General features: G+C 44.1%; 1 protein-coding gene across 2 annotated transcripts; it reads right to left on the bottom strand.

The window, feature by feature from the left end:
- LOC120846156 lies at window positions 1-8,859 on the bottom strand. 2 transcript variants are annotated; one of them, XM_042291830.1, is made up of 6 exons: window positions 8,787-8,859; window positions 6,951-7,159; window positions 5,209-5,380; window positions 2,411-2,457; window positions 1,395-1,478; window positions 1-689 (listed from the first exon to the last, which is right to left on the bottom strand). In XM_042291830.1, the coding sequence occupies exons 2-5, from the start codon at window positions 7,056-7,058 to the stop codon at window positions 1,422-1,424; spliced, it is 384 nt and encodes a 127-aa protein (XP_042147764.1). In that variant the 5' UTR covers window positions 7,059-7,159; window positions 8,787-8,859; the 3' UTR covers window positions 1-689; window positions 1,395-1,421. The 2 variants fall into 2 exon arrangements, with proteins under 2 accessions (XP_042147764.1, XP_042147763.1); XM_042291829.1 differs by lacking the exon at window positions 2,411-2,457.
- Window positions 8,860-12,641: the final 3,782 nt, after the last annotated feature.

Genomic DNA, 12,641 nt, shown 5'->3' with positions numbered 1-12,641 from the left:
AAGCGTAGTGGTGCGCTGAAGTTACCACTCGTGCAGCAGATAGCGGTCTGATAAGGCGCCCGAGCGATTCTTCCGTCTCTTCTCAGAGCCCTAGCCTTGTATCTGTTCCACGAGTGGTAACTTTAGCATACTACGCTTCCTACGTCCTGAATATTTCTGAAAATTACTGATTAAGTGGTTTTCGATGACGCTCAGCAAGGTTCTAGTTCGAGCCATATGTTTATTTTCACTTAATATGAAGTTAATTAGTTATATGTGATGAAGTACCGCACTAACTAGTAAGTATCGCACATTTTCTGACGTCTGCCACCAAGAGTAATGCTGTCCCGAGAAAATTACTTTTACCTTGATTACACTAATTTTAGGAATTTTTGTCAGTCTTTGCTGAAACACCCGTTATATGTACCGGTTACCCAATCTTTAAAGGCCCAGGAGCGTTGGGCGATGCTCCTGGGCCTTGAAATCGAAACCCCTTAAAATAGGTGTTCCAAAACACAAGAAATATTAAATGCTTTTCTGTTGTACTTTGAATTAAACATCCCCTGGGCGGTCATGATTGCTGTGGTCCCTTCCACTGCATCTATGACGCGCAACAGTCGACTTTTCTCGATGTAGAGGAAGAGCGCTTCGGCCCCTTTGAAACTCGGGCCCGAAAATACGATGCAAGGGGTAAGTGGTTTCTTCGCCTCCTAAAAAGAAACGAAACACAGCATTCTAGATATACAGTTCGCAGTCACCATGGTGTACACCTGTATATCTATCTATAAAGGCAGAATTTTCTAGCTGACTCAAGTTCTTTTGTTATGTGATCAACACACGTCGGCCACATAAAGGAGCTCTGACTAGTACTCAATACTTAAATATCGGCTGTTATTTTCTGCTGAGATGAGTGAATGCTTTCTGTTTGCTTTCATATAGGTATGTTTGTTGAAAAATAATTGCAGTTCTAATATGATGAAGTATCTATGCTGAAATCCCAATTATTAAAATATATTCGCATTTTAAAATATTATTTTGGTTCACAGTAAATGACTGTTAGACATCTGATTTCCTGTTAGAAATATTTCATTTATAAGCCTGTAGGTTTCTTTTTTGCTGCAAAAACTGTGAGATATTCTTGATGATGGTAAAAATGGCCTTTGCATGGGGTGCCACTAGACCTACCAATGTCAAAAAGGATTTTCAGTAGTTACACCACAATCAAGCAACATTAAAGTGAGTTTTTTTTTTCCTTTTTTATGTTATCATGGGAAGTCTAGGAATCTGGAAACTGCATGGGGGCCTTACACATATTTACAATTTGGTTCTAATGACCGAAGTACATTACCACTTATATATAATTTTGTTCAACGCATACAATGTTCTAGAATGAGGGCTTTTAAGTGAAAGCTTACCGAAGGCAAAGACATCTGTGAGTTGCACTATAGGCTGCTTAAGTACTCTTGCCAGGAGTTCCAGGGCACGTACGGCCTGAACGTCTGCAACAGAAACGCATAGTAAAACTGAGTCACATGTTACTCGTGCTAAATTAGAAACAAATACATTGCACGTCTTCATTCGAAACACGATAATGAAGGAGAGCAAGGTTTTAAAAAGCCCATGGCATGCAAGTGAAACCGACGGATTCATCATTATTGTAAGAGTGCATTTTTTAATGAATGACCTTAAAAATAAGACTTCTTTTCCTCAAACATTCCTAAAGACAGTTGCAGGCGTGGCATCCAGCTGGTGCCCCATGAGTGCAAGCGCATCCAGGGTGTGAGTGAAAGTAACTGAGACAGGCATCTAATTGCAAAACCTGCTCACATGTGCAGACATGGTGGTGACTAAGTGCCTTGCTTGCAACTATTTATGGGGAATCACTTCCTTCGCTTTGACTAATGTACGTATAGGTTGAGAAAGGTACAAATTCTTACATCTGCTCTAAAAGATAAGCAAATGTGTTCGACGAAGACAGGCAGTGCTGTCCTTCAGAAATGACAATCTGTAAAACACTGAGCAAGCGTCCATTTAATATTCGGTGATTTTCTTGAACAGGTGGATATGCATTTGTTAGTACATGACATGGCGGGCTTCAACCACTTTGCAGCGACGTGTTTGGAAAAGCTGATAACACAAAGTAGCGTCTTATGTACTTAGCTTCGAAACATTTCAGATCTAGCTGGTGGGCGCTTATTGTGAAATGAATGCATGCTTGATGCTCCATAGTACGTTTAAGATTCAAGAACTTAACAAGGTGACTTCGATATTATACATTTTTGTAAACAAAATATACCTTCCAGGTACGCTTCATCCAAACATTTATATGCTGGATAAATTATTGTGCCAAAATATGAAATATTTTTAAATTAAGTGATCTCTTCTTTCTGTCCTCTCAGCTTTTTCTTTTTTTTTAAATTGAAGTACTTACATTTACACTTAGCTTGCACCATTCGAGAAATGCGTGTGTAGCAGCACCTGTGATGTAGGTCAATGGACATTACTCGCAGACTGTTATAAAACATTGCTTGGTCTTAGTTATTTTGAAGCAGCAGTGAAATTAACTGGATACATAGAAACCAGAACAAGCATGTCGAATGACTTTAACGGAAGAGGTACCTTCATTCAAAACTTTCCCTTGGAACAAATTTAAGTCCTGAATCCAGGAAAGCATTTCCCGTGACAGAATTATCCTGCACTATTCGCAAATCTTTAAATACATACCTGCTCTTTGCACACAACACTCCTATTTTATGTAAATAAAAAAAAACTGCTTAGCACTTCCTTCTGTGTCTAAGGGAACGATTAGTCCGCATTGCACATAAAAAAAAGTTATATTAACTGCAATCATTTGTACCGTAGCACTGCTGTGTTTTGTGTGACTATTCAGATTAAATCGATGGCCCACTATTTAATTTAAACAATATGTAAATTAAACTGCACCCATTCAATTTGCACAGTAATTTACACTATACAAGCTAACGGTAAAATAGGCAACATTTTAAAAAAGTGCACAATAAAAACTGATGAGAAAAAATGAAAGCCGCTTACAACTCCCTGTAACGCCGAATTAGAGCGCAGCTCTTGAGGAGGAGGAGGGAAGGGCACTGGGGGGGGGGGTTAAACTAACCAGGGGGGGGTCACGTTACCTTGGGGGTCACGTGACCCCCAATGCCGATGATGTCATCACTGACGTCACTGATGACGTCATCAGTGACGATGACGATGCGGGTACCGATGACGTCATTAGTGACGTCACTGATGACTTCACCAGTGATGATGACGATGACGATGCGAATGTAGGTGACGTCATCAGTGACGTCGCTGATGACGTCATCAGTGATGATGACGATGACGATGCGGATGCCGGTGACGACATCAGTGACGTCACTGATGACGTCATCAGTGATGATGACGATAACAATGCGGATTCCGGTGACGTCATCAGTGATGATGACGATGACGATGTGGATGCCGGTGACGTCATCAGTGATGATGACGATGACGATGTGGATGCCGGTGACGTCATCAGTGATGATGACGATGACGATGTGGATGCCGGTGACGTCATCAGTGATGATGACGATGACGATGCGGATGCCGGTGACGTCATCAGTGATGATGACGATGACGATGTGGATGCCGGTGACGTCATCGGTGATGATGACGATGACGATGTGGATGCCGGTGACGTCATCAGTGATGATGACGATGACGATGCGGATGCCGGTGACGTCATCAGTTATGACGATGACGATGTGGATGCCGGTGACGTCATCAGTGATGATGACGATGACGATGTGGATGCCGGTGACGTCATCAGTGATGATGACGATGACGATGTGGATGCCGGTGACGTCATCAGTGACGATGACGTCATCGGGGGGTCACGCGACATCGGCGGGGGTCACGTGACCTCGAGGAGGGGGCCACGTGACTTCGGGGGGTCACGTGACCCCCCACGAGGTCACGTGACCTTGGTGGGGGGCTCGCGCGGTGCATTATGGGACATTTCCCATGATGCACCGCGCGGTTACGCCGACGGCGACGGCGACGGCGACGGCGACGGCGACGGCGACGCCGACGCCGACGGCGACGCCGCTCAAGCCGGAAACGGGCCCCTAAGAGCTGCGCTCTAAAAAAAGTGAAAGCCGTTTACAAACCCCTGTAACGCCGAATTGGAGCGCAGCTCTTGAGGAGGAGGAGTGAAGGGTACTGAGGGGAGGGTAGACCCCTCCTCCTTCTCCTCCTCCTCCCCTCATTCTTTAATATGCTCCGGGGGGGGGGGGGGTCACGTGACCTGGGGGGGGGGGGTGTCACGTGGCTTCGGGGAGGGGGGTCACGTGACCTCGGGGAGGCGTGACCTGGGGGTTACGTGACCTTGGGCGTCACATGGGGGTCACCTCAAGGCCACGTGACCCCCAAGGTGACCCCCACGTGACCTCAGGGGGTCACGTGACCTTGGGGTTCACGTGACCTCGGGGGGTCACGTGACCGCAGAGGGGTCACTTGACCTCAGAGGGGTCACGTGACCTGGGGGGGTCACGTGGGGACCTTGGGGTCACGTGACCTTGAGATGACCTTGGGAGCGGTCCCGTGACCTCGGGGGTCACGTGACCTTGGGGAGGAGACCACGTGACCTCGGGGGTCACGTGACCTCAGAGGGGTCACGTGACCTTGGGGGTCACGTGACCTTCAAAGGGTCACGTGGGGTCTTGGGGTCACGTGACCTTGAGATCTTGGGAGGGGTCACGTGACCTCGAGGGGTCACGTGACCTTGGGGGTCACGTGATCCCAAGATGACCCCACGTGACCCCCAAGGTCACGTGACGGGGGTCACGTGGGGTCACGTGACCTTGAGATGACCTTGGGAGGGGTCACGTGACCTTGGGGCCACGTGACCTTGGGATGACCTTGGTTACGCCGACGGCGACGCCGCTCAAGCCGGGAACGGGCCCCTAAGAGCTGCGCTCTAAAACTGTGTGTTGAAAATAGTACCCCAACAGATGGTGCGTTCTACAAAAACACACATCTGTTAACCTTAAGAGAAAAGAAATCCAACAGAGAAGGCACATCGTGTCAACACTAATCTGAACATCTGCGCATTTTTAAACATACATGGTAACATACCATCCTTCTGTTGGTATATGTTATGCTCAAAGCGGTATAGTACTGCTTTGAGCAGATCATACGTATGCCCTTTATTCCTATACCCGAATCATCACTTACGTTTCTTGCGTCTTGCACCGGTTCCTGGCGGGTCAATTTCAAGTAAAGGCTTCAGGTCTTTTTTGGAGCCCCCTTGGTCTCTTCTTAGAGCAAGTTTCACAATCTTATGGAACGCCGCCTCGACCGCTTCATTCCCATCTTTCTTCAGAAGTTGCTTGAAATCCTCAAGCAACTGAAACATTGTGAGCGTTTGAATAAAACCCATGCATTTGTAAGAACAGTGAAATTCTTAATGTTTTTTTTCACCTCGTTATTAAATATCTTTTATTAGCCTACTAACACATTTGAAGCATTCTGTCGTGTCGCACAACTACTGTAGAATCCTGTACGTCGTGCCCTCAATTGTTTTACAAATGCGATGACAGACATAATCATGACCACTAACCTATGAGTATAAAAGTTGGAATTTGAAAATTAGACTGAAGACATGCATGTACCTTCAAATTACGCAAATTATTGGCTTCGTGAATATTTCGGCAATATGGACCTTGCGAACGTTAGAGATACTGCAACGAAATTTCGGCGCGTATTTTATGGTCTATATGTGTTCAAAGGAGCAGTATCACATCGAACACACCAATATCTTGTTAAAAAAGTCACGAAAAGGAAATTTGAAACGAATTAAACGATTTGCAAAGAGCACCTGGTGGACGTCGCTAACGCCTCGTTTGTAATGCCCGTCCAGGATCCTTGACAGCTAGTGACGGAGGTTGTCTCCCCTCCGGCCACGACGAGAGAAGAGGTGAAGGAAGAACTCCCGTCTTCCCGGGAATTACTTTTGTGTGTTCCAGATGTAGCTATTGTCCCCTCACAAGATTATAAAAGATTAACCTGTCACTCAAAATTCGTACAAAAGCAGCCGCTTCGGTGGCGGGGATGACTAGGCCATCCCCTCGACGTCAGCCTCGCCGCAGCTTTGCTCGTCCCGAGACGACCTACGTCACGATTGCGTCGGATGTCACATGCTCTAAGCTGGGCCTTCTCCGAGCGCTTGCTAGAGTGGGCCGTTTATAACAAAAATACAGCCACCGGGCTCAAAATACAAATGTGCAATTGTCATTTACGGATATTGTGGATCATATTGAACTTATTTTTGAACACGATGGATATATTTCAAATTTCGTTGAAGTATCCCTTTAAAGGTTGCACTGTACTGCTGAAGTAGATCGCTAATAGATATAATGCAGCTCCGAAATGTAAAAATGATCAACCTTGGTTTAGGCTAGTTACTTAAGGTAATATTAAAGGCAGAAACGTCATAATTAAAATGGTGTTTGACTGAACAAATTATGCAAAACATTAATTCTGAGAAGTAATTTCGTAGTATGCCATAAACCGTTAAGCGACAGCTTGAGCCCATATTAACCTAAAAGGAATTTGCTGAAGCACTATGTGCCCCTGATTTAAAGTTTTCACAAATGTTTTATGAACAAAAAGATAGGACGCAAACTAGCTGGTGATGGTTGAACATAAATTAGGACAAAACTGAGAGACTGGGGAAAAAAGAAGGACGACACAACACACAGCCTTGAGTATTGTCATCCTTGTTGTTTTTTACAGCTTTGGGGTTAAATTTTACAGTATGTTATGTATGTTAAATTGTTTCAGTGGAAAAAAATGTCTATGTTCTTCAAAGAACAAGTTCGTAAAATTACAGCATCTTACAAACAGAGCAGCTTTGTGTAAGCTGGTTCTCCTAAATAAAGCCCGTCTACAAATTGCGCACAAAAGAAACTACTCACCCATTCAATGTCCCTGAGATATGGATACTTGTCGATAGCTTCAGCAATGGATAACTTGCACAAGTCTTTGACCCTTGCGGAATGCGTCAACTCAGGCCTGCAGCACATTTGCTACCTGTCGGGGTTCGATTTTGTCCCCCCGTGACTAACCAGGCCTCATGCTGTGTGAGACTGTATTCGTCTTCTCCACTGGGAGCCAAGCCTTGGGACTGCATAAGGATTAAACAAGGACGATTATTGTAATTTTATTAAAAAAACACATGTGCGTTACACCAAGCTCTGAATCACCGACCAGTGTTGCGCCAACTTTGCCCCGCTATAACTCCATTGATGCAGCGTCGACAGCCGCCCTTGGTTGTTTCCCACGGCTGCCGAACTTTGGTCGGTTTGCGTACACACGGTCAGTCTCCAGCTTCCGTCTCTCATTTTTGAACTTTTGGCGGATGAGCATGACCCATGAATTCTGGAGTATTAAGATTTATTTATTTATTTATTCAAAATATCTGAAAGGCCTGTCCGGCATTAAATCATCCATAAACTTTACAATGCAGGTAATACTGTAAAAAAAAACTCAAAAAGTGCCAATAGCAAAATATTTTTTATTCAAATTATGAAGTTTACTTTCATCAACATTAACAATAGCCCAGTGCAGCAGCTATGACATTTTCTTCCGAACTTTTTTAATTCCAATAACATTTGCATACAATGAATAAAAAAATTCGCATAGAGCAGTCAACACACTAAATAAACTTACAAGACCCAATGCCCGTTAGTCAGCCATTTGAGCTTTCGAACAATCCTAACAGCCACATTTACAGCAGATAGACTCGGTCCATAGCAAAAAGAAAAAGAGGCAAGATCAGCTATATTCAATGCAAAACACCTTGAACAATGTTTACTATTCAGTCCTTGTAGCAAATGCATTCCTTTACTTGGGTTAGTGCTCTAAACTGGTCTAGATCTTCTAATTAATTTGTTATACTTCATAGCAATCACAGTAGCAAAAGGCCCAGCTACTTGTTCGACTTTTTTTATTTGTTTTCCTATTATGTAACATTATAAAAGCTGAAAACGCGAGACTGGCACATAATCACGACTCCGCAAAACATTACGAAGTATGTACCGTTCGCCATACCTGCTGCAAGGTAACATTTGCCCCGCACATCAAATCAAGAAACACCGTGCCGAGAAACCCATATCGTACCAAGAAACACCATATCAAGAAACACAAAATCTTATGTTCAAAATAAAATTATAGAAATTATATGGCTTGAAGCGAAGGGCTAATAATTGGGCTAGTCAGTAATTCATCGGATGAGGTCGAGAGGGACAAATACACTTCGCTGTGTTTCTGTCCCACTCTTGTCCTCTTTTTTGTGCCGAATTTGCTGTCAAGCAAAGACAACTTAAGAACTGGTGCTGAGCACATTAACCAAATCGTTAAACAGCGACGACGCGAAAGCGATATACAGATTCGAATGGATGCTTAAACTTTGACGCAGAAAAGAAAAAAAAGAAATCTCCGTTTCAGCTTTCCACCGATGAAGTGATTATGCTTCCAGACTGTTTAGTTTCGACAGTTCGCGTGAAAAAAGGCGCCGGCGTAAAAGCGAAAAAGAAAACAGGAGCACTTTCGTCACTCCAAAGTAGTTTTAGCGGTTATGGCTTGATAGAGAAAACCGAAGCCAGCCAGCCGGTATATAACACTCGGAGTCGCTACCACCACATTTAAGCGTTAAACAAGTCGAATACTCTGTAAGCGGTATCAATATTCACTTCCTGGACACCTGGACACATAAAGAATATTCTACAAGCATGCTGCATAAATATTCTCACCTTTAATTGCGTCCACACGTGGAAGTGTCTCCGGTAGCAGTTGCGGCGATTCCAGCAATAACCGAAAGCAGCCATCTTTAATAAGAACGGGGATTGGCTACGACTTACGCCTACCCTTTCTAAAAAGATTTGCTGTAGTTTCGGTTTCGATATCTTGGGTGGGGGCTCGTTTGCATTTTTCTTGCTTCGCGTTTCAACAAATTTGTTTTTAATATATTGTTTTAAGTTAAAGCTTAGTTAAGGTTAAAGCGAAAGCTAAAAGAAGAAACTGTCTGTATGGCTATTCCACTTAAACTTTTAGTTTTACAGAGGTTTCGTTTTTTGGGGGTTTAAATGCTGCATTTTCTTTGTTTAAGTGGGGTAACACTCGTAGCTAAACCGACGCCTTGTTTTGAGGATTTTTTTTACGCTTTCGCCTGCGTGATTTAATAACCATTTCATGTAAGGGATTGTACCAGTCTATATTCAATAATCCAAACGATTTTTATTTTCCGCGATAAAAACGATTTCACAGTGTTGGCAAGTGCCTCAAATCGCTTTGTTTAGTACAAAAAAAAAAATTCATAATAAACAGAGAACCCCAAATTTTTGTGATCTATCTGTTCTCTAAAATATAATAGAGAGATGCTTTTAAATATTATTTAGATCCTATTATCTCTCTGACATTTTCCGATATAAGTACACTGAAGAACAAATCATAAAGGTAAACGCCTGAACATGTAAGCCACACCCGTTGTTTCAGAAACTGTGAGTGCTTTCACAAGGTTCATGTGCACTACCCGAATAGATACATATTTGTGTTATTTTATTGAACCATATTTTTGTTTCGTTAACATATTTAATCGTATTCATTGCTTTAGTTTTTTTTTCTTGTTTCTTTTTTGTATTTCCTAGAACAGCACGCAGTAGAAAAGGTACCTCGAAATATTTGCTCCCAATCATACTGAAATGCTCGTTGTTTTTTCACGTAAATCAAATTTTAGTTGATGTTGTAATATACAAATCAGTTTTCGGAAAAAAGACAATTATTTTTACAAGTTAATATTCCATTGTTCTGTTTTAGAAGTCGCGTTAAAATTTAAAATTCGTAAATTTGAATCTGCATTTTTTACTCTTATCAGATCAAAGTGAGCGAGGCTTTATTTTTTTTTTTAAATATCAGAAACAAGGAACATGACATTTCAGCAATGGGAATCTATACCCAATCCTATAAGTACGCGTCTTAACTAAGTGAAGTTGCATTACCTTTTGATTTTATTTATTACTCAAGCTGTATATGTATATACACAATCCGGCGGTTCTGGCGTCACGCCGTTGCGGCGGCGCTGCTGACCACAGAGCGGATACGCGCACAATTTACCTCGAGCGAATATTGTTTTTGCGAATGCGCAGTGACCTCACCTGGTGTGGGCAAACGCGGGCATGTTTGTAAAGGGGCGTGTTGTCTTACATGGCACATTTACATGTGTGTCATCCTGACTAGCTCTTATGCCCGTGAAATGCAGCATACGCGTAACCTGGACATTCCAGGTTTCGAGTATGCCTATACTTATGTCAATAATAAGTCCGACCACAGCCACCTGTGAGGTAAACTTGGGCCGAGTTAACCCGGAAGGAATGCAACCTCTCCAGTTGGCCACAAGTGCCCACACGTAACAACAGAGCGGCGCCACCGAGTTCTTGAGACTTGGTCTCGCCGCCATCGCCTCGTGGCGTTTTCTGCCGAACGACCGCAGCTCGGAGTCCAAAGGTATACAGCGGCGCAGCGAGCCTACGGAGAGAACGCAGGGGAAGGGGGAGAGCTAAACATCGAGGCCTTCGCTTTCTGGGGATGTAAGAGAAAAGAGGTACAGTTGAGTACCGAAGAAGATGCGGATGTGTCGAATACGCGAAACCCCCGAAAGGAATAATGGCAGTCAAGAAACACGGAAAGAAGACCGGCTGGGAACACCTGTTGACACCTGCGAGTCAGCAGCCAACGACGGGACCCCTCATCGCCTGCACATCCTTCGAGGCAACGAATGCAATCGTGAGTGAGCACACCGACGAACATATGAATAAAATATAATGTTCAAAACAGCAGCCTGGTTTGTGTGCTCCGAATTCCTAAACTCAGGGTGAACCCACAGAACCAGTTATCGGTTACACAACGCCATGATTCCACGGACTCAATCAAGCAGAACCAAAGGTGCATCGTCATGGCACTCGTCGCCTTCGTGCATTTGCTCCTGCCGGCTAGACAAATCAAGCACAGAAAGGATCACTGTGCCTGATTGGTCTAGCCAGTGATTGCAAACTCGCGAAGACGACGAGCGCCATGACAGTACTCTTATTTATTGACTTCATCGAATCGTAATGTTTCAGATTAATGCCGCAGTCGGCATTAATCTTAAACTGCTCGGCATTGTTTTCAACGATCAAACTCCAAACACCCCTACACCCCTGGCGGCATCATGGGGTGTACCTTCATTACTTAACCCCTTTCTTGCACCCTCCTAACACCTTTCTTACACCCTTTCATTATTTAAAGGTGTAAATAGGGTGTTTAAGTCGTGTGGATACCCTTCTAACACCCTTCATGTTGAAATCGAGGGTGTTAGAAGGGTGTTTTGGGTACCATTACGCCTTTAAGGGTGTAAAAAAGTTTACTGTGTAGTGTGGGTCCGGTAATCCACCGGAGACGGCCATCTTACCCAGCGTTCGTAGCGCTGCTGGCACTGCTCCGGAACTTCGCTGTTTCTAGCGCTTCGTTTGCTCGTTTGATAAAATTAGTAATAAAAACATCAATGCAACCGAAATGTTCTTCATGTTTGGACTAGAATACGCAATTACAGGCGGCCTTCGCTGCCGCTGAAGCTCAATCTCCACAACATTTATTAAACAACGCGCGCGACGTGCTCGAAAAACGAAACCGAAAGAAGGTGAGTCGCGAGGGCGAAAGCTTTCTCCCATCTGCCTGGAGAAGGAGAAAAACGTTTCGTTCCTCCCTTTTTCTCGTGTCCGCTTGGGGGTGCGTCAGTAGAAGGGAGGAAGACGCGCGTTGCTACCTTTTCCTCCATTTTTTTCTTAGAGTGTGTTATCCATTTCCGACAGCAGGCCCGGCCCGACGCCAATTTTCACGGGCCCGCTGAGGCCCGCTCTATTTTCGCCCAGTAGGAAAAGCTCACAAATTGCGCGGCATAGCAGCTCGCTTACTACTGTTACACATATTGACTACGGTACCCGATAGTGAATGCAGTGATCATCCTTTTTTTTCTGCAATTATTAGTCATACAAATCTGCGGGCCGAGCCAGCTCGTTAAAAAAAAAATCAATTCCCACCGTCCTTCTCGACGGAAAATAAAAATGGCAAGCAACAGTAAACAAAACCATGCGCCAAAGTTGAAAGGGAAGGGGAGCGTCGCTGCGGTTTTGAACAAAGGATGGTAAAGTTCTAAATTGCCCACTTCCGCAGTGTACAACCGAAAAAAAAAATCTACATAAAATACCGCCGTCTCTTGCTGTGGTCTGCGAGAAATTGCTTAGGGAAAGCCTCGCCCACATTATGGATGCACGCACTTGTACGTATACAGATGGTTTATGCTTGCGAAGGTGCACATCGTGTATGCATGTGTGTTTGCGTGTTGACGGGGAGGAGCAAGTGTACGACGGTGGCGCCGCCGGCAACGAGAGTGAATGCCGCGGAACTTGTTTTCTGGAAGAGCATTCGGTGCATGCACACCGACATATACAAAAACATATACAAACACACAAACATGCCTTCAGAATTTGCGTCTCCCGTACTCTGGTCTCCCCCAACACTGCCAACAAGATTTAAAAACATTGCTTCTGCTAAAAGGAAGGAAAAAGTGTTGG

Source organism: Ixodes scapularis, unplaced genomic scaffold, assembly GCF_016920785.2.
Source record: "Ixodes scapularis isolate PalLabHiFi unplaced genomic scaffold, ASM1692078v2 PGA_scaffold2__306_contigs__length_199485367, whole genome shotgun sequence".
NCBI lineage: Eukaryota > Metazoa > Arthropoda > Arachnida > Ixodida > Ixodidae > Ixodes > Ixodes scapularis.
This window is presented reverse-complemented; position numbering and strand designations above follow the sequence as displayed.